At 69.4% G+C, this 22,762-nt stretch overlaps 1 protein-coding gene across 2 annotated transcripts; it reads right to left on the bottom strand.

The window, feature by feature from the left end:
- Positions 1-381: 381 nt before the first annotated feature.
- Positions 382-22,751, bottom strand: LOC101523347 (plectin). Of its 2 annotated transcripts, none has more exons than XM_058659484.1 (32): positions 22,555-22,751; positions 20,189-20,250; positions 19,879-19,968; positions 19,424-19,501; positions 19,246-19,338; positions 18,627-18,793; positions 18,417-18,532; positions 18,231-18,337; positions 18,032-18,151; positions 17,853-17,948; positions 17,517-17,644; positions 17,226-17,319; positions 16,610-16,764; positions 16,141-16,450; positions 15,979-16,056; positions 15,733-15,894; positions 15,519-15,623; positions 15,080-15,175; positions 14,860-14,985; positions 14,203-14,355; positions 13,966-14,120; positions 13,763-13,889; positions 13,490-13,673; positions 13,246-13,403; positions 12,970-13,148; positions 12,160-12,298; positions 11,713-12,069; positions 11,553-11,636; positions 11,374-11,478; positions 11,183-11,281; positions 7,144-10,500; positions 382-7,024 (listed from the first exon to the last, which is right to left on the bottom strand). In XM_058659484.1, exons 1-32 carry the CDS (start codon positions 22,688-22,690, stop codon positions 803-805), a joined length of 13,638 nt encoding a protein of 4,545 aa, XP_058515467.1. In that variant the 5' UTR covers positions 22,691-22,751; the 3' UTR covers positions 382-802. The 2 variants fall into 2 exon arrangements, with proteins under 2 accessions (XP_058515467.1, XP_058515466.1); XM_058659483.1 differs by lacking the exon at positions 22,555-22,751 and adding an exon at positions 20,618-20,794.
- Between the last annotated feature and the right edge of the window lie 11 nt (positions 22,752-22,762).

Genomic DNA, 22,762 nt, shown 5'->3' with positions numbered 1-22,762 from the left:
GGCGCCGGGCACCTGGCACCTCCACCCGCTGCCAGCCCAGGTTAGTGGAACATGCAAAGCTCAGCCAGACGAGGGGGGCCAAGGTCGAGGGGCGGGGCTGGTGGAGGAGCGGGTGAGGCTTCGGCGTGGGCCAGCAGGAGCCGAGTCTCACCCGGGAGCAGGGATGGGCAGGTGGGGACCCCCCCCAGCACGCCTCACGTGCCGCCCTGGGTTGGGTTGCTGGGGCCTGGGGCGGGAGGAGGGGACCCAGAAGGCACTTTGGGGAGCTGAGGTCTGGGCCAAGAGGCCTGGGTCCTGGGACTGAGTGTTTGTTGGGGTGGAGCGGGGCTGGGCGGGAGCAGCTGTGGGGCTGGGCTGGGCCCCACTTCTTCACACCCCGCCAGCCTGCGGGCTCCGCAGCCTGAACTCTCACCTTCCCATGGGGAAGGGGTTTCTCTGGGCAGTCCCGGGACCCCGTCCTCGGCTGGCAGCTGCCCTCCCTGCCTGGTGAGACGGGAAGGGTGGGCAGGGGACCTGGCTCTGGTCACCCCCACCCCTGCCCAAGGCACCTGGCTGTGGTGACAGGGAGAAGGGAGTGGGGAGACCCTAGTGGGTGAGGTGGTCAGCGAGGCTGGGCTGGCCCCGTCCCTGCACGCACATACGTAATACACGCATCAAAGTGTTAGTCTGGTCGATTTTGGTTAAACTTGAGGCACCGCGTAAGAGGAAGACACCGTGAAACATTGGAGAGAGACCCGGGCGGGGGCCAGGCCGCATGCAGAGTGGGGAGGGGCTGCAGGCACGGGAGCGGGGCGGGGGCCACTCAGGCCACAGCGGACTCGGGGCCCCCCGGGGAGGCCGCGGGCCCGGAGGACGAGGCGTAGCGGCGGCCGTAGCTTGAGGAGGAATAGGAAGCGGAGGAGAAGGACATGGAGAAGCCAGACCCTGTGCCGTCGAAGCTGCCACGGCGGGAGCCGGCGCGGGAGCCGGTGCGGGAGCCGGCACGGGAGCCGGCGGCAGAGGCCGACCCGCTGACACTGTATGGGCTGTAGTAGCCCTTGCTGGACTGGGCAGAGGCCTCGAGCAGCCGCAGCCCCGTGCCGTCTTCCACCATGCTGCGGTCCAGGGCGTCCTTGTAGGAGATCTTCAGCTTGGTCTTGGGGCACGTGAGGTACCTGGAGTAGGCGCCCACGTCGCGCAGCTTCTGGGCGGTGCGGGCATCCACGGTGCCACGCTGCAGGGCCTCGTCCAGGGGCACGCGGCCTGGCACATCGGGCTCGATGAGGCCGCCGGTCAGGTACTGCACCTCCAGGAAGCGCTGGCCGGCCTCGTAGTACAACCAGCCCTTCTTGAGCGCCTGGGCGGCCGACATCTTGGTCTTAGTACGTGGGTCCTCAAAGCCGCTGAAGGCCTTCTGGGCCAGGCTGATGCGGTCGACCATGATTCTGTCCACCAGGCCCTTGGCCACGGCCTCGGCCACGGGGAAGCGCTCGCCGGTGGCGGGGTCGATGATGCCGCCCGTGCAGGCCTGCGCCTCGAGCAGCCGCTGCCCCGTGATGTTGTCCACCAGGTTGCGATGCATGGCCTCCGTGACGGACACCTTCTCCAGCGTCTCCGTGTCCAGGATGCCGGCCACGGGGCCCGTCTCCTCGCCGGGGTCGGACCAGGTGGCCGGCTGGGCCCTGGAGACGGCGGGGCCGGTCGAGTAGGAGGAGGACGAGGAGCCCACGGAGGAGGAACGGGAGCGGAAGCCGCCGGCGTTGCCCGACAGCATGTCAGCAAACTCGGTGATGGAGAGCGTGCCGGCGCGGTACTGGTCCAGGGCCGAGCGGTCGATGAAGTTCTTCGAGATGGCGTCGTCGATGTCGTACTGGCGGCCCGAGCGGCGGTCGATGATCATGGACTTGACCACGCCATCCGAGGAGGAGATGGTGATCTCCTCCCACTCGCACTCTTGTTCCGAGAGCTCCAGGTAGGTCTGGTGGTCGATGAGGCCCTTGCGGTAGGCCTCGTACACAGACATCTCCTTGCCCGTCTCGGGGTCCACGATGACCACACGCCGCTTGCGCACCGACGACTTGGACGACGTCTTCCGTTCCCGCTTCTTCTCCTTGAGCGGCAGCAGCCGCAGGCCTGTCTGGGGGTCCTCCACGCAGCGCTCCATCAGCTGCAGGTAGGTGAGGTTCTCCTCCGTGTTGGGGTCGAAGAAGCCCTTGGTGTCGTCCGAGGGGTCCGTGAGGACCTCGTTCATGTCCTCGTCGAAGAGGCCGCGCTTGTAGGCCACCTCGACGGGCAGCCGGTGGCTCTCCTCAGGGTCGATGACGCCGCCCGTGGCGATCTGCGCCTCCAGCAGGCGGATGCCGTGGTCCTTCAGAATCAGGCCTTTCTTCATGGCCTGGAAGAGCGAGATGAGCTTGCCCGAGTAGGGGTCGCGGTAGCCGGTGACGGCGCGCTCGGCCGACAGCAGCTTGTCCTTGAACTCGGGCCCCACGATGCCCATGCGGACAGCCTCCTCCACCGTGAGCTTGAGCCCCTTGATGGGGTCGATGACGTAGCCCGTGGCCGCCTGCGCCTCCAGCAGCTCGAAGGCTGTGCCGGGCCGCAGGATGCCTTTCTTCATGGCCTGGTACACCGACAGGCGCTCCTTGGTGGCGTCCACGAGGACCCCGGCGATGCAGCTCGTGCCCTCCAGGAACTTCTGCAGGTGCCGGCTCACCTCTTCCACCGAGGTCAGGCCCTCCTGCAGCCGTAGTGCCGTGGCCTCGTCCATCACCTGCGAGCGCACCAGCTCCTCCATGGTGATCTGCTTGCGCAGGCCGCGGAAGGTCAGCTTCCGGGCGTCCGAGAGCGGCAGCAGCAGCTGGCCGCTGGCCTCGTCACGCCGGCACCGCCGCAGTAGCTGCGTGTAGCTCAGGCGCTCATCAGTGGACGGGTCCACGTAGCCCCGCACCTCGCTGGGCTCTGAGAGTTGGTCATACGTGTCTTTGTTGAGGTAGCCCCGCTGATAGGCCACGTCCAGCGGCAGGTGGAAGCCCAGGCGGGGGTCCACGATGCCGCCGGTGGCCAGCTGGGCGTCCAGCAGCCGCAGGGCCTCCTCGGCAGGGATGAGTTCCTTCTTCATGGCCTGGAAGAGCGAGATGGTCTGCTCGGTGTAGGGGTCCCGGTAGCCGGTGACGGCGCGCTCGGCCGACAGCAGCCGGTCGTGCAGCTCGGGCCCCACCAGGCCCTTGCGCACGGCCTCGTCCACCGTCAGCCGCTCGCCCTTCACGGGGTCCAGCAGGAAGCCCGTGGCCGCCTGGGCCTCGAGCAGTAGGCGGGCCACCTCGGTGCTCAGCAGCCCCTTCTTGAGGGCCTGGTACAGGGTGAGCGTCTGCCGGGAGCCGGGCAGGTAGACGCCGGCCACAGCCCCCGTGCCGTAGAGGTAGCGCCAGGCGTCCTCAGCCTCCAGGGCCTCCCGCAGGCTGCGGGTGCCCTGGCGCAGCAGGGTGTAGGTCTCCTGGGAGAGGATGCGGGCCTCGTACAGGTCCTGGGCCGTGAGGCGGCGGCGCACGTAGTCGTAGGAGGCCAGGCCCTGCTGGCGGATGATCTCCGTCTTCTCAATGATCTCGATGATGACGATGATCATGCGCTCCTTGGTCACGCGGCCTGCCCGGAAGTCGGCCATCAGCCGGGCCCGCTGCTCCTCCGGGATCAGGTCTGACTGCATGACCTCCCACAGCGACATGCTGGAGCCGCCCTGGCCGCCGGGGATCTCTATCTGCGTCTCCTCGAAGGCCTTCCGGGTCTCCTCCTCGGAGTACACCTGCACGGCCTCGGCCTCCTCTGCCCGCTCGGCCCCCTTCAGCGGCAGCAGGCGCAGCCCGGTTTCGGGGTCCTCCACACAGCGCCCCAGCAGCTCTGAGTAGGTGAGCTTCTCGTGCGTGTTGGGGTCCAAGAAGCCCCTGCTGGCATCGCTGGGGTCGGCCAGCACGCGGCTCGTCTCCCTGTCCAGGTGGCCGTACTCACAGGCCATGTCCAGGGGCAGACGGTGGCTGTGCACGGGGTCGATGACGCCGCCCGTGGCGAGCTGGGCATCCAGCAGGCGCAGGCCCTGCTCCCGCAGCACCAGCCCCTTGCGCATGGCCTGGAAGAGGGAGATGGTGGAGCCCGAGTAGGGGTCGGTGTAGCCCGTGACGGCGCGCTCGGCCGACAGCAGCTTCTCGTGCAGCTCAGGCCCCACCACGCCCGCCTTCACGGCCTCGTTCACATACAGCCGCCGGTTGCTGACGGGATCCAGCAGGAAGCCCGTGGCCGCCTGCGCCTCGAGCAGCAGTGTGGCAGTGCTGGGCCGCAGCAGGCCGCGGCACATGGCATCATAAATGGTCACCTTCTCCTTGGCATCCTCCAGGTAGACGCCAGCCAGGCAGCCGCTGCCCTGCAGCAGCGCACGCACCGAGTCCACCTCCGAGAGCTCCTTCACTGATGTCCTGCCTTCCTGCAGCTGCTCGAACTGGGCCCTGCTGAGGACCCCGGCGGCCAGCAGCTGGCCGGCCGGCACCGGGGCGCGCAGGCCGCTGAAGGCCAGCCGCTCGCGCCGCCGCGTCTCCACCTCCTCCACGATGGTGATCACGATCTTGATGACCTTCTCGACCGTGACCTTGCCCGTGCGGAACTGCCGCAGCAGCTCCTGCCGCTGCTCCTCGGTGAAGTACTCAGAGCTCAGGAGCTCCCAGACGGTGGCCGGCCGGCCCTGGAAGCTGCCCGTGGGCACCTCCACTGCTGCCTTCTCGAAGGTTTCGCGGACCTGGGCCTCCGAGTAGACCTCCTCCTGCCGGGCCCGGGCGGCCTCCTCGGACAGCGGCAGCAGGCTCAGGCCGGTCAGCGGGTCGGGCCGGCACCGCTGCTGCAGCTGGCGGTAGGTGACCAGCTTCCCCGTGCCGGGGTCCAGGTAGGCCTTGACGGTGTCCGTCGGCACCGCCAGGGTCCTGCTGGTCTCCTCGTCAAGGCACCCCCGGGCGCAGGCGATGTCAGCCGGCACGCGGTAGCTCCTGCTGGGGTCCACCACGCCGCCCGTGGCGAGCTGGGCGTCCAGCAGGCGCAGGCCCTGCTCCCGGGGCAGCAGGCCCTTTTTCAGGGCCTGGAAGAGCGAGACGCTCTGCCCAGAGTAGGGGTCCCTGTAGCCCGTGACGGCCTTCTCGGCCGACAGCAGCCTCTCGTGCAGCTCGGGCCCCACCAGGCCGGCACGCACAGCCTCGTCCACCGTCAGCCGTGCACTGGTGGCAGGGTCCAGCATGTGCCCGGTGCCGGCCTGGGCCTCAAGCAGGGCTAGGGCAGTGTCCGCCGGCAGCATGTCCCTCTTGAGGGCTTCGTAGAAGCTCACCTTGCGTGCGGCCTCCTCCAGCCACACACCGGCGATGACGCCTGAGCCCCGCAGGGCCCGCCGCACGGCATCCGCCTCAGCCACCTCCCGCACGGAGCGCTCGCCCTGCTGCAGCTGGCGGTAGGTGTCGCGGTCGATGACGGCGGCCTCCAGCAGCTCGGTGGCCGGCACCAGGGCGCGCAGCCCCTCGAAGCACAGCCGCTCCCTCTGCTCCACCTCCTCCACGACGGTGATCACGATCTTGATGACCTTCTCCACCGTGACCTTGCCCGTGCGGAACTGCCGCAGCAGGTCGCGCCGCTGCTCCTCGGTGAAGCATTCCGAGTTGAGGAGCTCCCAGATGGTCACCGTCCTGCCCTGGAACCTGCCGGGCAGTGCGGACACAGTGGCCTTCTCCAGGACATCTCGGGCCTCTGAGTCCGTGTACACCAGCTCGCTGCCCTTAGCAGCATCCGTGAGCGGCAGCAGGTGCAGCCCAGTGTCGGGGTCGCGCACGCAGCGCTCCAGCAGCTGCACGTAGGTGAGGTTCTCGTGCGTGTTGGGGTCGAAGAAGCCCTTGGTGTCGTCGGAGGGGTCGGCCAGCACGCGGTTCATGTCCTCGTCGAAGTAGCCGCGCTCGTAGGCCACGGCCACGGGCACGCGGTGGCTGTGCACGGGGTCGATGATGCCACCCGTGGCGATCTGCGCCTCCAGCAGGCGGATGCCGTGGTCGCGCACGATGAGGTCCTTCTGCATGGCCTGGAAGAGCGAGATGCGCTCGCCCGAGTAGGGGTCGGTGTAGCCGGTGACGGCGCGCTCGGCCGACAGCAGCTTGTGGTGCAGCTCGGGGCCCACCAAGCCCTCCTTCACGGCCTCATTGACGGTCAGCCTCCGGTTCTGCACGGGGTCCAGCAGGAAGCCGGAAGCCGCCTGGGCCTCGAGCAGGATGAGGGCTGTGCCGGGGCTCAGCAGCTGCCGCTGCAGGGCAGTGTACACACTCAGCTTTTCACCGCTCGACTGCAGCAGCAGCCCAGCCACGCCACCGGAGCCTTGCAGGTAGCGATGCACATTCTCGCGGCGCGCCAGCTCAGCCACCGTGGTGCGGCCCTGGGCCAGCCGCTGCAGCTCCTCCGCGCTCAGGATGCCCGCCTGCTGCAGCTGCTGGGCCGGCACGGGGCGCCGCAGGCCCTGGAAGGCGTGCTCGGGCTCCGTGTCTGCAGCTGGCCCATCGGGAGCATCCCGCCCATTGGGCAAGGCTTTGGTGGTGCCGGCTGCCTGGGAGGCTGCGACCTCCTCTGAGTGTGCCAGGGCAGCCCGGTGCTCCTCCTCCAGGCGCTTCAGCCGCTCGCGCAGCCGCTGGTTCTCCTCAGCCAGCAGTTGCTCCTGCTGCTGCCGCTGCTGCTCCAGGCGCTGCAGCTCCTCCTGCTTGCGCCGCACGCCCTCTTCCGCCTCGCGCTGCTGCCGCCGGGCCTCCTCCATGCTGGCCACCAGCTGCCGCCGCTCCTGCTCCATGCGCTGCTGCTCCCGCTGCTGCTCCTCGCGCAGCTGCTGCGCCTTGGCCACCTCGTCCTGGAACAGCTTCTCCAGCTTGGCCCTCTCCTCCTCCACCAGGCGTTCCCGCTGCAGCAGGCTGTCCTTCTCCGACAGGAAGCTCTGCTGCAGGGCCTGTGCCTCCTGCAGCCTCTGCTCCTGCTGCGCCGTCTGCATCTGTGAGGGCGGGGGGGAGAGGGCAGCAGTCAGAAGAGGCAGGGTCCCTGGCCGTGCCCAGCACCCCCGCCCAGGGCCCGCCCGGGCCCGCCCGCCCGCCCGGCTGGAGCAGCTGCTACCTCCTGGGACTTGAGCTGCAGCAGCTGCGCCTCCTGCTTCAGCTTCTCCTTCTCACGCTCCAGCTCGGCAATGGCCTCACGCAGGCGCTCGGCGTCGCGGTCGCTCTGCTGCTGCTGCAGCTCCAGCGTCTGCACCAGCGTGACCTTCTCCTGTGACGCGAGCTCACTGCGGTGCAGCTTCTCGCCGATGTCCTCGGCCTGCTTGCGGAAGCGCTGCGCATCCTCCTCGGCGCGGGCCTGAGCCTGGCTCATCTCGGCCACGCGCAGCTTGAGGCGCTCGGCCTCGGCACTCATCTCCAGCTGCCGCTGCCGCTCAGCCTCCAGCGTGCGCTGGAAGCCCTGGGTCTCCTGGGCCAGCTGCTGCGCCATCTGCTCCTTGTCTTCCTGCAGCCGCCGGGCCTGCTCCTGTGCCAGGTCCTTCTGCCGCTGCAGCAGCTCGGCCTCGGCCTTCAGCCGCGTGGCCTCCTGCACCGCCTGCATCTTCTCCTTGAGGGCCTTCTCGGCCAGTGCCCGCTGCTGTGCCAGGTCCTCCTCGGCCAGCTGCCGCAGGCGCGCCGCCTCCTGCGCCGCCACGCTCAGCCGCGCGGCCTCCTCAGCAACCTGCCGCATCTTCTCAGCCTCCTCCTCCAGGAGCCTCTGGGTGTTGTCCTTGTCGCGCAGCACCAGGGCCCTGTTCTCGGCCTCGATGCGGGCCTTGAGCTTGCCCAGCTCCTCCATCTGCACGCGCACTGAGAACAGCTCCTCCTCCACCTGGCTGCGCTGGCGGGCGGCCTCCGTCACCTCGGCCTTCAGCCGCTGCAGTTCCTCGTCCAGGATGCCCCTCTGGTGGTCCGTCTCTTCCAGCTGCAGCCGCAGCGCCGTCAGCTCCTGCTCCACCTGCGCCTTCTGCCGCAGCGTCTGCTCCGCGAAGCGCTTGTGCCTCTCCATCTCGGCGTCGGCCGCCTGCTTTTGCCGCAGGGCCGCCTGCTCGGCCTGCGCGCGCCTCGCCGCCTCCTGCTCCGCGTCCTTGCGCAGCTGCTCGGCTGCGGCCTGCGCCTCCGCCTGGGCACGCGCCTGCTCCTCCGCCGTCTGCTTCAGGCGCTCTGCCTCCTCCACCTGCTGCCGAGAGCGCGCAGCCTCGCGCTCCGCCTGCTCGCGCGCCGCCTCCGCCTCCTCCGCGGCTCGCCGGGCGGCCTCTGCCTCTGCCCGCAGCCGCTCCAGCATGCTCTGCTCCTGCTGCCGCTGCTGCACCGCGAAGGCGTGCGCCTTTTCCTCGGCCTGCAGGCGCTTCTGGGCGGCCTCCTGGGCCAGCTGCAGCTGCCGCGCCGACTCCTGCTCGGCGCGTTCCCTCAGCCGCCAGGCCTCCTCCACCTTGGCCTTGAGCCGCTCCACCTCTTCCAGCGCGGCCTTGCGCTGCCGGCCAGCCTCCTCCTCGGCCGCCAGGCTCTTCTGCACCCGCTCCTCGGCCTCGCGGCGCCGCTGCTCCTCCTCTGCTGCCAGCTGCCGCTGCCGGGCGGCCTCGCGCTCCGCCTGCTCCCGGCTGCGCTGGGTGTCCTCAGCATCACCCCGCAGCCGCCCCAGCTCCAGCTCCAGCTCCGCCTTGCCCGCGGCCGCCTTCTCGAAGCTCGCCTTCAGCGCCAGGATCTCCTCCTCCACCTGCCGCCGCTGGCGCAACGTGTCCTCCACCAGCCCCTTCTGCCGCTCCAGCTCGCTCTCCGAGGCCTTGCGCAGCTGCGCCAGGCGCTCCTCGATGTCCGCCTTGTGCTGCGCCGCTTGCTCCTCCAGCCGGCGCCGCTGGAAGGCCTCGTCCTCGGCCAGCCGGCGCAGCCGCTCGTTCTCCGCCTCCTTCTCCTTCAGCGTGATCTCCGCCTCCGTCTTGAGCCGCGTGGCCTCCCCGATGGCCGCCAGCTTCTCGGCCAGCACGCGCTCGGCCTCGGCCCGCTGCCGCGCCGCGTCCTCCTCGGCCAGCTGCCGCTGCCGCTTGGCCTCCTCGGCCAGGGCCCGCAGGCGCGCCGCCTCCTCGGCCAGCTCGCGGAAGCGCCCGGCCTCAGCCTCCAGCCGCTGCTTGGAGCGCTCGCTGCTGGATCGCGACTCCTCCTCGGCCCGCGCCTTGCTGGCCAGCAGCACCTCCATCTCGGCCCGCACCTTGGCCAGCTCCGCCTCCAGCTCCTGGCGCTTGTGGGCGGCGGCGGCCGCTTCCCGCTGCAATCGGGCCAGCTCTTCCTCCAGCACCTGCCGCTGCTGCTCGCCCTGCTCGGTCTCGGCCCGCAGCCGGATCAGCTCCTGCTCGGCGGCCAGGCGCTGCTGGGCCGTGCCCTCGGCCAGCTGCCTCTGCTTCTCCAGCTCCTGCTCAGCCAGTTCCCGCTGCCGCACCGCCTGCTCCTCAGCCTTGCCGCGCCGCCGCGCCTCTCGCTCCGCCTCCTCCTTCTGCTTCTCGGCCTCGGCCTGCGCCAGGCTCTTGTGCTGTGCTACCTCCTCTGCTTGCAGCCGTAGGCGCAGCGCCTCGTTGGCCTTCAGCCGCCAGCGCTCCAGCTCGCGCTCGGCCTCCTCGCGGGCGCGCTCGGCCTCGGCCTGCTGCTGCGCCCGCCGCTCTGCCTCCTCCCGCAGTTGCGCCACGGCCACGTGCTCCTCCTGCAGCGTGCGCTCCAGCTGGGCCGTCTTCTCCGCGAAGGACGCACGCTTGCTCTGCAGCTCCGCCTCAGCGCTGCGCTGGGCTGACTCCAGGGCCACCTGCACCTGCCGGGCCCGCTCGGCTTCCGCCTGCCGCAGCTGCCTCTCGGCCTCCTCCGCCTGCAGCCGCACTTCCTCCAGCGCCTGCAGAGCCCGCTGCTTCTCCCGAGCGGCCTCGGCCTCAGCCTGCACACGCAGCGCCAATTCCGCCTCAGCCTTCCGCTTGCGCTGGCTCTCCTCCTGCACCTGCCGGCGCAAGCGCTCCGCCTCCTCCTGCGCCTGCCGCCTCTGCGCCTCAGCCTCCTCGGCACGGGCGCGCAGCGCCTGCAGCTCCCCCTCAGCCCCGCTGCGCTGGCGCTCCGTGGTCTCCAGCTGCAGGCGCACCACGCGGATCTCCTCCTCGATGCGCACGCGGCTGCGCTCGGCCGCTTCCGCCTGCTGGACCTTGGCCTGGATCTCGGCCTCTGAGCTCTGCCGCAGCTGCTGCAGCTCCTCCTGGATGCTGCGCTTCTGCTGCTGCGCGTCCACGGCCGCCTCCTGCCGCCGCGCCACCTCTTCTTGCATGCGTCGCTGCAGCTCCTGCGCCTCCTGCTCGGCCTGCGCCTTGGCCTGAGCGTGCGCCTCGGCCAGCTGCCGCTGCTTCTCCAGCGCAGCCTCCACCTCCGCCAGCCGCTCCCGCTCCTCCGCGCGCTGCTGCTCCGCCAGCCTCTGTGGCCGCAGCGAGTGGGAAAAGAATGGGAGGGGAGAGCGTGAGCGTGGGGCTGGCGCCAGGCGGATGGCAGGAGGATCAAGAGGAGAGTGTGAGCGTGGGGCGGGCACCAGGCGTACACACGCTTCATGGCACTGCCACAGCTCGCTCAGGGGTCAGCGTGCACCCACCATGCTCATCAGCCTGAGGGAGGAGGCCCGACCAAGATGGACAGATGGCCGGGAGGACCGGGAGACAGCAAAGCAGGAGGCACGTGGCGCCCCCAAGCCACACCCAGGACACAGACCCACCTGGGCTCCCTACCCCAACCCTCACCCAGTGGGCCCCTTGCGACTGCTGCTTGGAGGCCACAGCTCCAAGGAGATGGAAGGCAGGGCTGCGGGCAGGCCCAGCAGCAGGGCCCACAGGAGGGGGAGCAGCCCGGCAGGTGAACACCTCTGACACACGACTGTACCCCAAGAAAACCGGCAGGCAAAAGACCAAGAGGGACACCCCCAGAATGTACAGGAGGGACACTCGGCGGTGGATGGGAGAGTAGGCACCAGCCACCATGGCAGCAGCACAGGCCCAGCAGGGCGGCAGGCAAGGTGGCCGGGGCAGGTGCCCAGGCCTGGGCAGCCCCAGAAATGCAAGCCTGCCCAGACGGCCAACGGAGGAGAGCCCGACCTCGCCCGGCCATACCTCCTCCTCTTCCATGCGCCGGAGGGTCTCACTGATGAACTTGATGTACTGGCTGGTGAGTGTGGTCAGCTCGCTGTAGCGCGTGCGCAGGTCCACATACTGCAGAGAGGCGCAGACTGGTCAGGGCTGGGGGGCTGGGCCCAGCTCAAGCCACAGCCCCCTCTCCCAGGCCTGGCCGTGCCAGGTCCTACCTCCTGGATCACGCTCTCCGCCCCAGACTGGACCTTGGGCTTCTTGGCAGGAGACACCACTGGCTCCAGCTGGGCCTTGTAAGTGACAAGCTGGAGTTCGTAGTCCTGTGGACACACACTGCTGTCGGCGCCAGCTCTGCCCCGGTGCCCACCCCACGCTCGCCCAGCCACGGCCTCACCTTGATGGCATTGATGTACTGCTTGGCAAACCTCTGGCACTCCTCGACCTTCTCACCGTGGCGCTCAATCTCCTCCAGCAGGGCCTGGGGGCGCACGGGAGGAGGGCACGTCAGCACGGTCCTCGGCCCCCACCCCAGCCCGGCCCGGCCCCGGGCCCACCTTCTCCTCCAGCAGCTGTTCCCGCACATCACGGCTGTTGGCGAGCGTCAAGGCCTGGGCCTGCTCCTGCCGCTGCCGGGCGTCCTGCAGCCAGGCCGCCAGCGGGTCGGCGCTTTCGCGGTAGTAGCGCAGCTGGCGGCCCAGCTGTTCCAGCTCCCGCTGCCGCAGGTCCGTCTGGGCCAGCACGGCCTGCCAGCGCTCCAGCAGCTGTGACACCCGCTCACGCCAGCGCTCCACCTCCACGTCCCGCTCCCCATGCCTCTGCTGCAGCCGCTCGCCCACTTCCTGTGCCCCCCGCAGCTCGTCCCTCAGGGCGTCAAACATTGGCTGCTGCGCCTCCGCCTGGGCCCGCAGCTTCTGTGGGTGAACAGGAGCAGCCCTGCATCAGCCAGGGCACCCCCATGGCCCACGCCCAGTGCCCCGCAAGCCACAGCCTGGCCACCGTACCTTCAGCGAGGCCTTAGTGGCCTCAAGCTCCGGGAGGGTGGCTGGCACAGCCTGCACCTCCTTGAGCTGCCCCTCGTGGGCCCGGAGCACCTCCTCGGCACCCTGGGTACTGCGGATCACCAGGCTGATGGTCTTGAGCCTGAGGGCAGAGGAGGGGTCTCCGTGAGGGTGGGCAGTGAGCCTGAGGCAGTGGGGTCTGCTGCAGGCTCAGGCTGTACCTAGCCCATCTGTCCAGGCCGCGTCCCACAGCCTGGGCCTCAGGGAGAAGCACTGAGGCCCTCCAGCTCCGGCCTGAGGCAGGTGGAGCCAGAGGAAATGTGGGAGCAGAACTGCCCTCCCCCCAAGCCCCCTTTGCATCCAGTGGGTTAAAGGGGCGTCAGGAGAGCGAGGCAGGCAGGCCTCCCACCGTGCCCAAGAGCCACTGCCTGGGAACACCAGATGTAAACAGCGAAGACGGTGGACGTGGGTCTGAGGCTAGCCTGGGACCAAGGGGCAGGCAGGACGGGGTAGGTGGGGAAGGGATGGTCCCATGACCATCCTGCAGGCCCGGGCATAGGGCCAGGGTGGGCAGGACAGGGGTGGCCTTGGCAGGCACCCACCTGCTGTCTCCTGGCTCCGCCTCCCACCTGCTCTTAACAAAAGCCCCCTGACCTCCAGGAGCCTCCAGAACCCTCTGACCCTGCCCCTCTCTGAACCTCACTGCCCTTGGCAGGCCCCTTCTGCTGACCTCTGCCAGCCGAGGGCCCGGTGTCCGTGCCGGGGTCACCCCCCCCCGCACTTCCTCCTTCCTCCTGGTCCAGGTCCACTCACTTTTCTAGGTAGATGGCTGACAGGCTGCGGACCTGCTCCAGCTTGCCCAGCGTCAGCTCCAGCTCCGAGCGCAGGGTCGGGGCTGCCGGTGAGGGCTCAGGCAGCGCCAGGATCGTCTCTGCTTCGGCAGACAGCCGGCTGACACCCTTGCCCAGCCCCTCCAGCTCAGCCTGTGCCTTCTGAGGGGGAACCAAGCACAGGGACAGGTGACCACAGGAGCCTGGCACCCAGGCCTCCCCAGCCCTGGGCAGGGGGAGGGTGGGGCGGGTGTCTTGCCTGCTGCTCGGCGATGCGCTGGGCACACTCCCGTGCCGGTTCCTTGTCCAGCGGCAAGCGCAGACGATGCACGGTGCGGGCCTCACAGGCCTCCAGCTGCAGCCGCACGTCTTTGAGCTCTGAGATACAGCGCTGACAGCGCGACTCCTCCTGCTCCCCTGGGGGGCAGCCGGGCGGGGTCAGGGCTGGGGACGGCCTGGGCCCGTGCTCCCCTCCGCGTCCCGGGCTGCTGTCCACGCCCTACCCTGCTCGGCACTCTGCAGTAGCTCCTGGTAGTGGTGGCTGCAGGAGCTGTAGTCGCGCTCGGCTGCCAGCCGGTCCTCAGGCCCGAAGCCCCCGGCATCCTGGCTGTCCCGCAGGAAGGCCTGGTAGTGCAGCTCCAGGCTGCGAAGGGCTTGGCGCTGCTCCTCCGGCTTCAGCGTGCGGAACTGCGCGAGGGTGTGGGGGCCGGGGGCTCTGAGCATGGGCTGGGACGCCCTGCCATCCCTCCCCCGCCGCCCAGCATCCCCTGACCTACCGTGACCAGCGACCAGGAGCGGATGAGCTGCACATCCCGGCTGAGGCTCTGCCAGGCCAGGAGGCTCTTCATATCCACGTGCAGCTGGTGCCATAGTGTGACCAGGGCCTGGTGCTGGGCCTCGAGCCTGGCAGGCGAGGGTGGCCTTGGTCAATGAGTGCCCGGGGGACCCCACCCGGCCCCCCACCGCAGCAGCCACCCACCTGGCCACAGCCTCCAGGGCCTCTGGGTTGGGTGGCGGCACGAGGAAGCACACGGCCGGCACGGCGGCCTCGCTGCCCGTGCTGCTCAGGACCTTCCAGTGGGACGGCTGCGCGGGCCCCAGCAGCTGGCACGTGTCTCCCTTGTGCACGGTCACCTGGGACGGGGCAGGGAGTGACAATGCGGCCACACAGCTGGCTCACCTCCCACCGCCACAGGCCCTTCTCCCACAGCCTCACCTCCACCTGCTTGTAGTCGCACACGGCCAGCAGGGGCACGTGGCCCCGCACAGCGTGTGCCGGGTCGCGGGGTCTCAGCTGCACAATGGCCTTGGCCCGCTTCGCCAGGCCTGCGAGGTGCCCCTTGTACTCGCTCAGTTGCTCCTTCTCGTCCTGCAGGGCAGTGGCAGCTCAGGGCGGTGCCCCAGGACCGCCACCTCCAGCTCTGTGGTCCCTCTCGGGGCCTGTGCTCGGTCCCCAGAGGCTGTCCTCCTTCACGGCCACACCTGTCGCTGCTGGGGCCCTGTCCTCCCCCTGCCACCCTGGGACGACCCAAGGCCTCAAGTTAGTACCTGCAGCTCCCCGGATGACTCGGATCAGGGAACACACGAGCCCCAGGTACCCCACACCTCTACCCCGGCACATGAACCCCCACAGCCCTCAGACTCAGACCTGCTGGCCACCGGCCACCTCACTGTCCCCCTCCCCCAACGCCTGTGGCTGACCCCCTCGCCCCATGGCTGTCCCCCTCCCCCATGCCTGTCCCCCTCCCCCCGTGCCTGTGGCTGAGCCCTCGGTGCCTGGCCCCCTCTGCCTGTGCCTGTGGCTGGTCCTGCAATCCTGTACCGCCCCCCCCCACCGCTGGTGCCTTTGCCTGTCCCGCGGCACGCGGCTCACCTGGGCATCCTGCAGCAGGTCCTCCAGCCGTGTGATGGTGATGGAGCGGTCGCAGCTGTACTTCCTGCGCATCGTGTCCTGCAGCTTCTGCAGCTGCTCTTCGGCGGCCCGCACATCCGAGAAGAACTAGGACGGTGGAAGAGGAGGGGGCGTCATGGGACTGACGTCACAAGCCCAGTCTGGGAGTCTGTGGGGATGCCCGGGGCACAGGTGGGCTCACCTGGAAGTAGGCGGTGTTCTCCTTCAGGTGGGCCTCCACGCAGCAGCACAACTGAAGCATCCAACTCCACTGTGTCTGCAGCGCTGCCTGGAAGGACTGCAGGGCACGGCCGTCAGCCCCTCCCGCACCCACCCACACCCACCCGCAGGACTGCGGGGACATGGCCATCAGCCCCGCCCGTGCCCACGCCAGCACCCACCTCCACCGTGGGCCTGGCAGCCCCGCCCGTGCCCACGCCAGCACCCACCTCCACCGTGGGCCTGGCAGCCCCGCCCGTGCCCACGCCAGCACCCACCTCCACCGTGGGCCTGGCAGCCCCGCCCGTGCCCACGCCAGCACCCACCTCCACCGTGGGCCTGGCAGCCCCACCCGTGCCCACGCCAGCACCCACCTCCACCGTGGGCCTGGCAGCCCCGCCCGTGCCCACGCCAGCACCCACCTCCACCGTGGGCCTGGCAGCGTGCTCCTCCCGCAGCAGCCGATCCCCCATGTTCTGGATCTCCTTGACTTTCTTCTCCTTCAGCTCCAGCTCTCGCATCAGGGCCTGTCCCAGGCACTAGGTCTCAGGGACTGGGGGCCTGCCACGGGGACGACCCAGGGCACAGCAGGGGCGCGGGGCAGAGGCTGGGGTGCAGGGGGCAGGCTGCCCTCACCGAGTAGCTCTCTTTCTTGGCGGCCATGTTGGTGTTACGCTCACTCCAGTCGAAGCCCACCTCCTCCTCCTCCTTCTCGCTCAGCCACAGGAGCTCCTTGGTTGTGGCCGCCACAAACCCATGCAGGCTCTCCAGTGACCGCAGGCGGGCCTTGGAGGAGTTCTAGGGACAGGGAGAATGTGTGGGCACCAAAGCCTGCCTGCCGGGCCCCGCCCTGTCGCCCCGCAGCCTCCAGCCTGCACTTACCAGCAGTTTGGCGTACTGCAAGTCCAGCCGGCCCAGGCAATCCCGGTAGGCGCCCCGGGCAGCCGGCGACAGCTGGCCCTGCAGGAGGTGACAGGAATGCGCTGGGAGGGAGGCCCACGGCGGGGTCCTGGCAGCACGGCCCTCCCAGCAGCCCCCACTCACCTCATCGCTGCGCGCCCTCTCGATCTTGGACCGGAATTCCTCAATGGACTGGTGTAGGCCTCGGTGGCTGCCCAGCTGAGCCTCCACACTGGGCAGGTCCACCCCCCACTCGGCGCCATCCAGCCGCCGCTGGTTCTCCTGCACCCAGGCCAGCAGGTCCTGCAGGTAGCGCAGGGTGGAGTCCTCCAGCTCGGGACGCCTCTGCGTGCCCAGCAGGGCCGTCTGGGTCACGGGGGTGGCCACGCCGGCCTTTAGCCGCAGGGTGAACTCGGTGCGGATGGCTACCAGGCGTTCGTGCAAGCGGTACACCCTGGGCAGGGGAGGCGGGGGGGTCAGCCAGGCCATTCCTACCCAGCATGGGGCAGAGGCTGGGCAGGGGCCAGGCAGGGGCGAGCAGGGGCCGGGAAGGGCCGGGCAGGGGCCAGGCAGGGGCAGGGCAGGGGCCGGGCAGGGGCCAGGCAGGGCCCACCTGCGGTACATCTGCTCGCCCTGAGGGTGCCGCCCGTCCTTGAGCGTCTGCACGTCATTGAAGAGCACCCGGATCATGGTGTCCGCCTTGTCCAGGTCCCGCTCTACCTCCCCCGCCCGCTGTGGCGCCTTGCCCGAGGCCAGCAGCCGGACGTCCTGCAAAGTGGATACCCTTGGCTCAGCGGGCCGACCTGGCCATGATGGCCACGCTGCCAGAGTGGCGGTGGCCTCCTTGGGCCCCTGCTCTCCCCTTCCCCTTTCTGCCTGCCCCATGCCCCCTCCACACACACCTCCGGACAAACTGGCTTGCCAGTGACCAGTCCTGTCCAGGGGGACTCAAGGACTGCGCCCAAGACCCCTCCCTCTCCACAGCCCTGCGCCTGCGGCCCGCAAGGGAGAGGCGGGGCACCTCCCTCAGGGTGCCCAGAGCGAGCAGAGGCGGCTGCAGCCCAGGAGGGCGGAGCACAGGCCGGCCAGCCTCTGGCCCTCCCATCTGGCCACGCCCACTCCAGCCCTTGACCCGCCTATCTGGCCACGCCCACTCCAGCACCGGGCCCTCCCACCCTGGCCACGCCCACTCCTGTCCTGGTCCCGCCCCACCCTCCCCTCCCCCTCACCGACTGCAGCAGGGCGTCTGCCTGGTTCAGCTGCTCCTCGCACAGACCCGCCTCCATCTGCAGCTTGCTCACGACCCGCTGAAGCCGCTCCAGCCTGCAGCGCCCGCCCGGGTGAGTGCCCGAGTGGCCGCCCGCAGCTCCGTCGGCTGCAGCCTGCCTGCGGCCAACTGGCCAGGCGGGCGGTGGCTCGGCCGCATGGGCCCGGGGGACTTCCTCGCCAGGCGGTGAGTCACCCTGGGGTGGCTGCCCGCCTGGCCCAGCCCTCCTGCCCACAGCCCGGCCCACGCCCACCTCTCAAACTCGCTGCGGAGCTGCTTCTCCCGCTCCAGGATGGCCACGTGTAGCCTGCCCCACTCCTTCTCCACGTCCAGCGGATGGTAGCCGGGCGGCACCTTGAGCTGGCCTGCTTGTATTGCACCCTGCACGCAGCACCCAAGCTCAGACCCAAGCTGCACAGGGCGGGGATACCAGGCCCACAGCCCAGCCCACCCACTGCACCCCCACCAGCCCTGGCCCCAGGGCTCACCTCCAGGGACTGGGTGGTACCCACCAACTGCACCCCCACCAGCCCAGGGACTGGGTGGTACCTGCCCGCTGCACCCCACCAGCCCTGGCCCCAGGGCTCACCTCCAGGGACTGGTAGATGGCCTTGGACCGGTTCTTGTCCGCCTCTTTGGCGGGAAGTTCCTTCTCCTTGAACTTCAGGAATTGGCACCACAGGATCTGTGGGGACCAAGGGGAGCTGGGGCTGTTGGCAGCCAGCCGAGGGGCAGGGCAGGGGAAGTGGGCCAGGTGGGGGGCCCCACCTCGATCTCCTCGAAGCTGGAGGGGAACTTGCGCTCCTCAAAGGCGGCCGTGTGGTGCCGGACCCACTGCAGCAGCAGCAACACCAGCTCCCGGTACTCCTGCCAGCGCAGCTGCAGCTCCTGCCGCACAGGGAGCCGGGGCTCAGGGCGCTGGGGGCCACCGGTCCCCCCCGCCTGAGCTCAGGGCCCCGTCTCTCACGTTGGCCTTCACCCCGTCCTGCACGTCGGGCACACGGGGCATGGCGTCATACAGGGATGAGACGTAGGTGATGATGGACTTCTCATCGGGCTGTGCGACGTCCACATCTGGGGACAGGGGGCGGGTGCTCAGAGGGCCTCCCCCAGATGCTTCTGGGAGGGGCAGGAGAGCAGGGGGCACTCGTACCCTCGGGGTCCAGAAGCCGAGTCACCCCCAGATCCCGCTCGGCCACGGAGAAGGCCTGGTCCAGGTTCTCCAGGTTGGACTGCTGGAACACCTTGTTCATGTCGATGAGCATGGGCCTGCGGGCACACGGGCGGTGGGCTCTGCAGGCCGTCCGAGCTTGGGGCAGCCCTGAGCCTCTGGCCCTGCCATCCCCGTCCTGGGACCACGCACCTGTGCCGGTGAATGATGGCATTGAAGAGCCGGCCGTCGCGCCAGCTAGAGGTGAAGTTGTCGCAGCGCAGGCCCTGGTAGCCCTCCACCATGCGCTGTGACCACAGCAGCAGCTTCTCCTTGGCCGACATGTCCTCCGACTGCCCACTCACCTGGATGTCCGAGATCTGCCCAGAGGAGTGGGTAGGCAAGGGGCACAGCTTAGCCCTGGGGCCAGCGTGCCCCACTTGGCGATGTTGATAGGCCCTGGCACTGGCCAGTGGCCACCACAGACCAGCCAGAGCCCATGGAATGGCCCAAGGTGGAGGACCAAAGCCGGCCGGCCCACGGTGCACCACCCTCATGCCTGGCTCTGCGCCCACCCTCCCCCCGTGTGACTCAGTGAGCGTGCCAGCCTGGCCGTGCCAGCCCAGATCTCAGATTTGCGGCTTCCTGTGTAAGGTTGAGTCAGCCAGGACAGCTGGCAGCTCCATAGCAGGAACAGAGAGCTCTAGGGGGAGGCTGTACGGGCCCAGCCCTGTCAACTCCCTCAGGCCAAGGAGTCTGTGCCCGGGCTGGGGTGGGCAGGGCCCTGGCACATGCAGCAGCCACTCCCAGCCACGCCCCCTTGCCGCTCCACCTGGAAGTGCAGGATGATGGTCCAGATGAGGCCCAGCGTTAGCTTGGGGTTGCCGTCGGCGATGTCATCATTGCGTATGTTCACCAGCTTTACCTGGGGGTGGGCAGGCAGCCGTCAGCCGGCCCGGGGGCGAGGCAGGCTTGGGCTGGGCACCCGGGGCTGGGCAGGGGGGCCTCACCTGGCGATGTCGGAGGTAGTCCAGGGCGATCTGGACATTCTGCAGCTTGTGGAAGCGCATCCTCCCCTTCTCCCGAGGCTGTGGGGGGCACCCGAGGTCAGCACCTCCCCAGGGGCCCCAGGCGCTCCCTCCCTGCCAGCCCGGCGGGGGCTCCGGGACGAAGGAACAATAGCCAGGAAGCCTGCTGCCCAGTGCAGCTCTGGTGGGCCCCAGTGGGGCAGGCGCGGGCGGCCAGCCCCAGCCGGGCTCCGAGCACTCACCAGGCGCAAACTCCTCATTACGTCCCGCTCCCTCCGCTCCCTTGGCTGCCCGGCCAGTGCAGGGCAAAGGGTAAAGGGCAGAGGTCAAGGTGCGAGTCCAAGCAGCAGAGAGACCAAAGCAGAGCAGAGCATGAGGTCACGAGGCGACCGAGTTGGGGGCTCCGAGGGGGGCCGGCAGGGACAGGGCGCACGTACCAGGCTGTCTCCTGACAGCACCTCCAGCAGGGAGATGAGGTTGTGGCCATCACGGAGGTCCTCGTACAGGTCAGTGATGTGCCTCTGGGCCTGAGGGGACAACAGCCGCTGACTCCCGAGCTCCAGGGCGGGGGCCGCCCGGGGGCTCCCCTCCCCCACCTACCTCCACCTTCCAGTGCTGCCCGAGAGACCAGGAGGAAAGGAGCAAGAGGAGACAGGAGCAGCATGGAGAGGAAGGCATGGAAACAGGTTTCAGAGCCGCCAGGTGGGCACGGGGCGCCCCCACGCCCACGCCCGGGGTGCCACCCACCTTGATGAGGTGTTTGTTGACCCACTTGGTGAAGGTCTTCTTCTGGACCCGGTCCCTCTCATCTGGGGGGAGAAGACCACCACGCTGACGCCAGCCCCCCACCCTGCACGCGGGGACTCGGCTGGGTGCGGCCCGGCAGGGAGTTGGGAGGCAGGCGCCGCACCTCCAGCTTGGGCACACAAGCCCCGGCCTGCCCCGGCCCCGCGTGGCACAGCACAGCCCAGGCCGAGGCTGGGGGGAGCACCCCGTCCCAGCCCGTGTCCAAGGCTGAGAGAGCCCACAAGCACCCCCATCTCAGTCTGCCCCCAAAACATGCAGACCCCTGGGGTCCGGGAGCACCCCCACACACAGTCCAACACAGACTTCCTGCCACAGGCAGGGCCCTTCCTGCCCAGGCCCACCCAGGCTGCCCGGCGGGGTGCCCACTACCTTTCTTGCCCTCAGAGGCCCTGAGTACAGCCAGGTAGAGGTTGTCCTCCGAGCTGGTCCTCTGGTAGCCCAGGCCCTCAGGCTCGGGCACACGGAGCCGGTGCTGGGACATGCTCCTGCCCCCTTGCTGGCCGCCCTGTCCCTCAGCCTCCAGACAGCCCCTCCCGACACACAGGACGCGTTCCCGCACACTCCTGGAGCAGGCTCACAGGCAGGAGTCCCAGTGGCTGTGGCCACTCCCTGCCCGCTGCGCTCCCCAACAAGGCACGGAGCCCCACCTCGCTACTGGGGAGTGTCCTGGGCGGGAAGGAGAGGGCTGCCCCTCCCCCCTGCGGTCACACCCTCCTCCCCAGCAGAAACAGGAAACGGGTTTCCTCACCCACCCTGCCCACTGCAGGCCTGGGAGGACCCGGGAGACCGGTGGGGGTGGCGGCTGGCACAAGCCCCTCCCGAGGACCCCTGATGGCTCCCCAGGACATGCAGGGTTGTGCCCAGGGCTGCCCACCACCACCGCGAGCCTGGAGGACACCTGTGGAGGGTGAGAGGCCAGGTACTGGCTGTCTCTCAGAGCCCCCACATCACACCTCAGCTCTGTACCAAGTGGCCCGCCCAAGCCCCCAGCTCCTGCAGGGCTCCATCCTTGGCCTCAGTGTCCTGGCCGCGCCCACCTGGGCCCAGCCCCCTCAGCCTGTGTGTCCTGGCCGCGCCCACCTGGGCCCAGCCCAAACCCAGGGCATGCATAGCTGAGCGCTGACTCACCCGATGGGCCCTCCCCCACCCGGGCAGGGGGCAGGGGGCAGTGGGAAACCCCTGAAGGGCCTCTGCTGGTGAGTCACGGCCAGGAAGGGTCCAGCACCGAGTCACTGGACAGGAAGCGGCACCTGGGGCAGGGCGGGGTGGGGCCGGCCGAGAGCAGTGGCCTGGGGCTGTAAAGGCAGTCTCTGAGCAAAGGGCGCCCGGCCCAGGGCCTGCCCGCCTGTACCACTGTCACTCTGAGGCCCAGGGCTGACAGCCGATGGCTGGCAACAGGAACTGGACAGGCCCCACCCGCCTGGCGGGGCAGGAAAAAGTGTGTTGCCCGACCACAAGCATTTTCCAGATGTGATGGCTCCAGAGGCAGGCTGCTCCCCTCCCCGCAGCCAGGGCCCGGGCTCCATTCCGGGAAAAGCTCACCAGCCCACTCTTGTGCTCATCAGCCACCAGAGGGCACCTAAGCCCCACACGGAGGTGACGCCCAGCCCCAAGAGGCCCCGTCGACATCACACCAGGTTCCAGCTCACAACTTCCCAGTGCCCCCAGAACCCCATCTGGCCAGTATACCAGGAGAGCTGGCTGAGGCCCTGACACTCTGTGCCTCCCAAGGACCCTGGCCTGGGTCCCAGCAGCAGGCATGGGGTGGCAGACACAGCTAGAGGGAATCCCCAGCCACAGCTTCCCCCATGTTGCCGGGGACACTGCTGCCAAGTCAGGGCCATTCCTGGGGAGCCAGGGACTCAGAGTCCATCCACCCCTTGTTCAGGTCCTGCCTGTCGGCCGCTGGCCACAGCTGCCCCGCCCCTGCATCGCGTTCAGGTTCAAGCTCTGCCTGGACCAGTGGCCAAGCTCATTCCTCCAGGGTGCTCCCGGAGGGATCCACTTCTGCCCACAGGCCTGGGAATGCTGGGAGGCCGTGTGGGGGTGGCAGGGTTGCAATCCTGGGACTGTGGGAAGCAGCAGGGCCTAGAAGAACGCACGCTGCCCAGGGCGCTGCCTTTCCAACCCACGTGTCCAGAAGTCAGTGCCTGGCATCCCAGGCCACAGCCCAGGCACCGCCCACCTCCCCTCCCTCCCCTCTCCACGTCCCCTGCCCAGGTGTTTCTGGAGATGTGTGCGGGTCGGGGAGCCAGCAGCACCCCCAGCCCAGGCAGCAGGCAGCCCTCCCACCCAGCTGCACGCACCTGCACAGCACAGCAGCAGGTGGAGGTACTGCCTGCGGGCCTGCTCGCAGGGCCCATCCAGCCAGCACAGCCGCTGCAGTGCCACCTCCCTCTGCAAGGGGAAGGCGCCCCCCGTGCCCCACGCGGGCTCGGCCATGAGCTTCGGGGCGGCCCGCGGGACGTCTGGACGTCCTGCCCCGTCAGCCGGTTCTGCTCCCCTCATCCTCCC

Source organism: Ochotona princeps, unplaced genomic scaffold (genome assembly GCF_030435755.1).
Source record: "Ochotona princeps isolate mOchPri1 unplaced genomic scaffold, mOchPri1.hap1 HAP1_SCAFFOLD_2958, whole genome shotgun sequence".
In the NCBI taxonomy this organism is placed as follows: domain Eukaryota; kingdom Metazoa; phylum Chordata; class Mammalia; order Lagomorpha; family Ochotonidae; genus Ochotona; species Ochotona princeps.
Note: the sequence above shows the minus strand (reverse complement) of the source record. Positions and strands in the feature narration are given on the sequence as shown.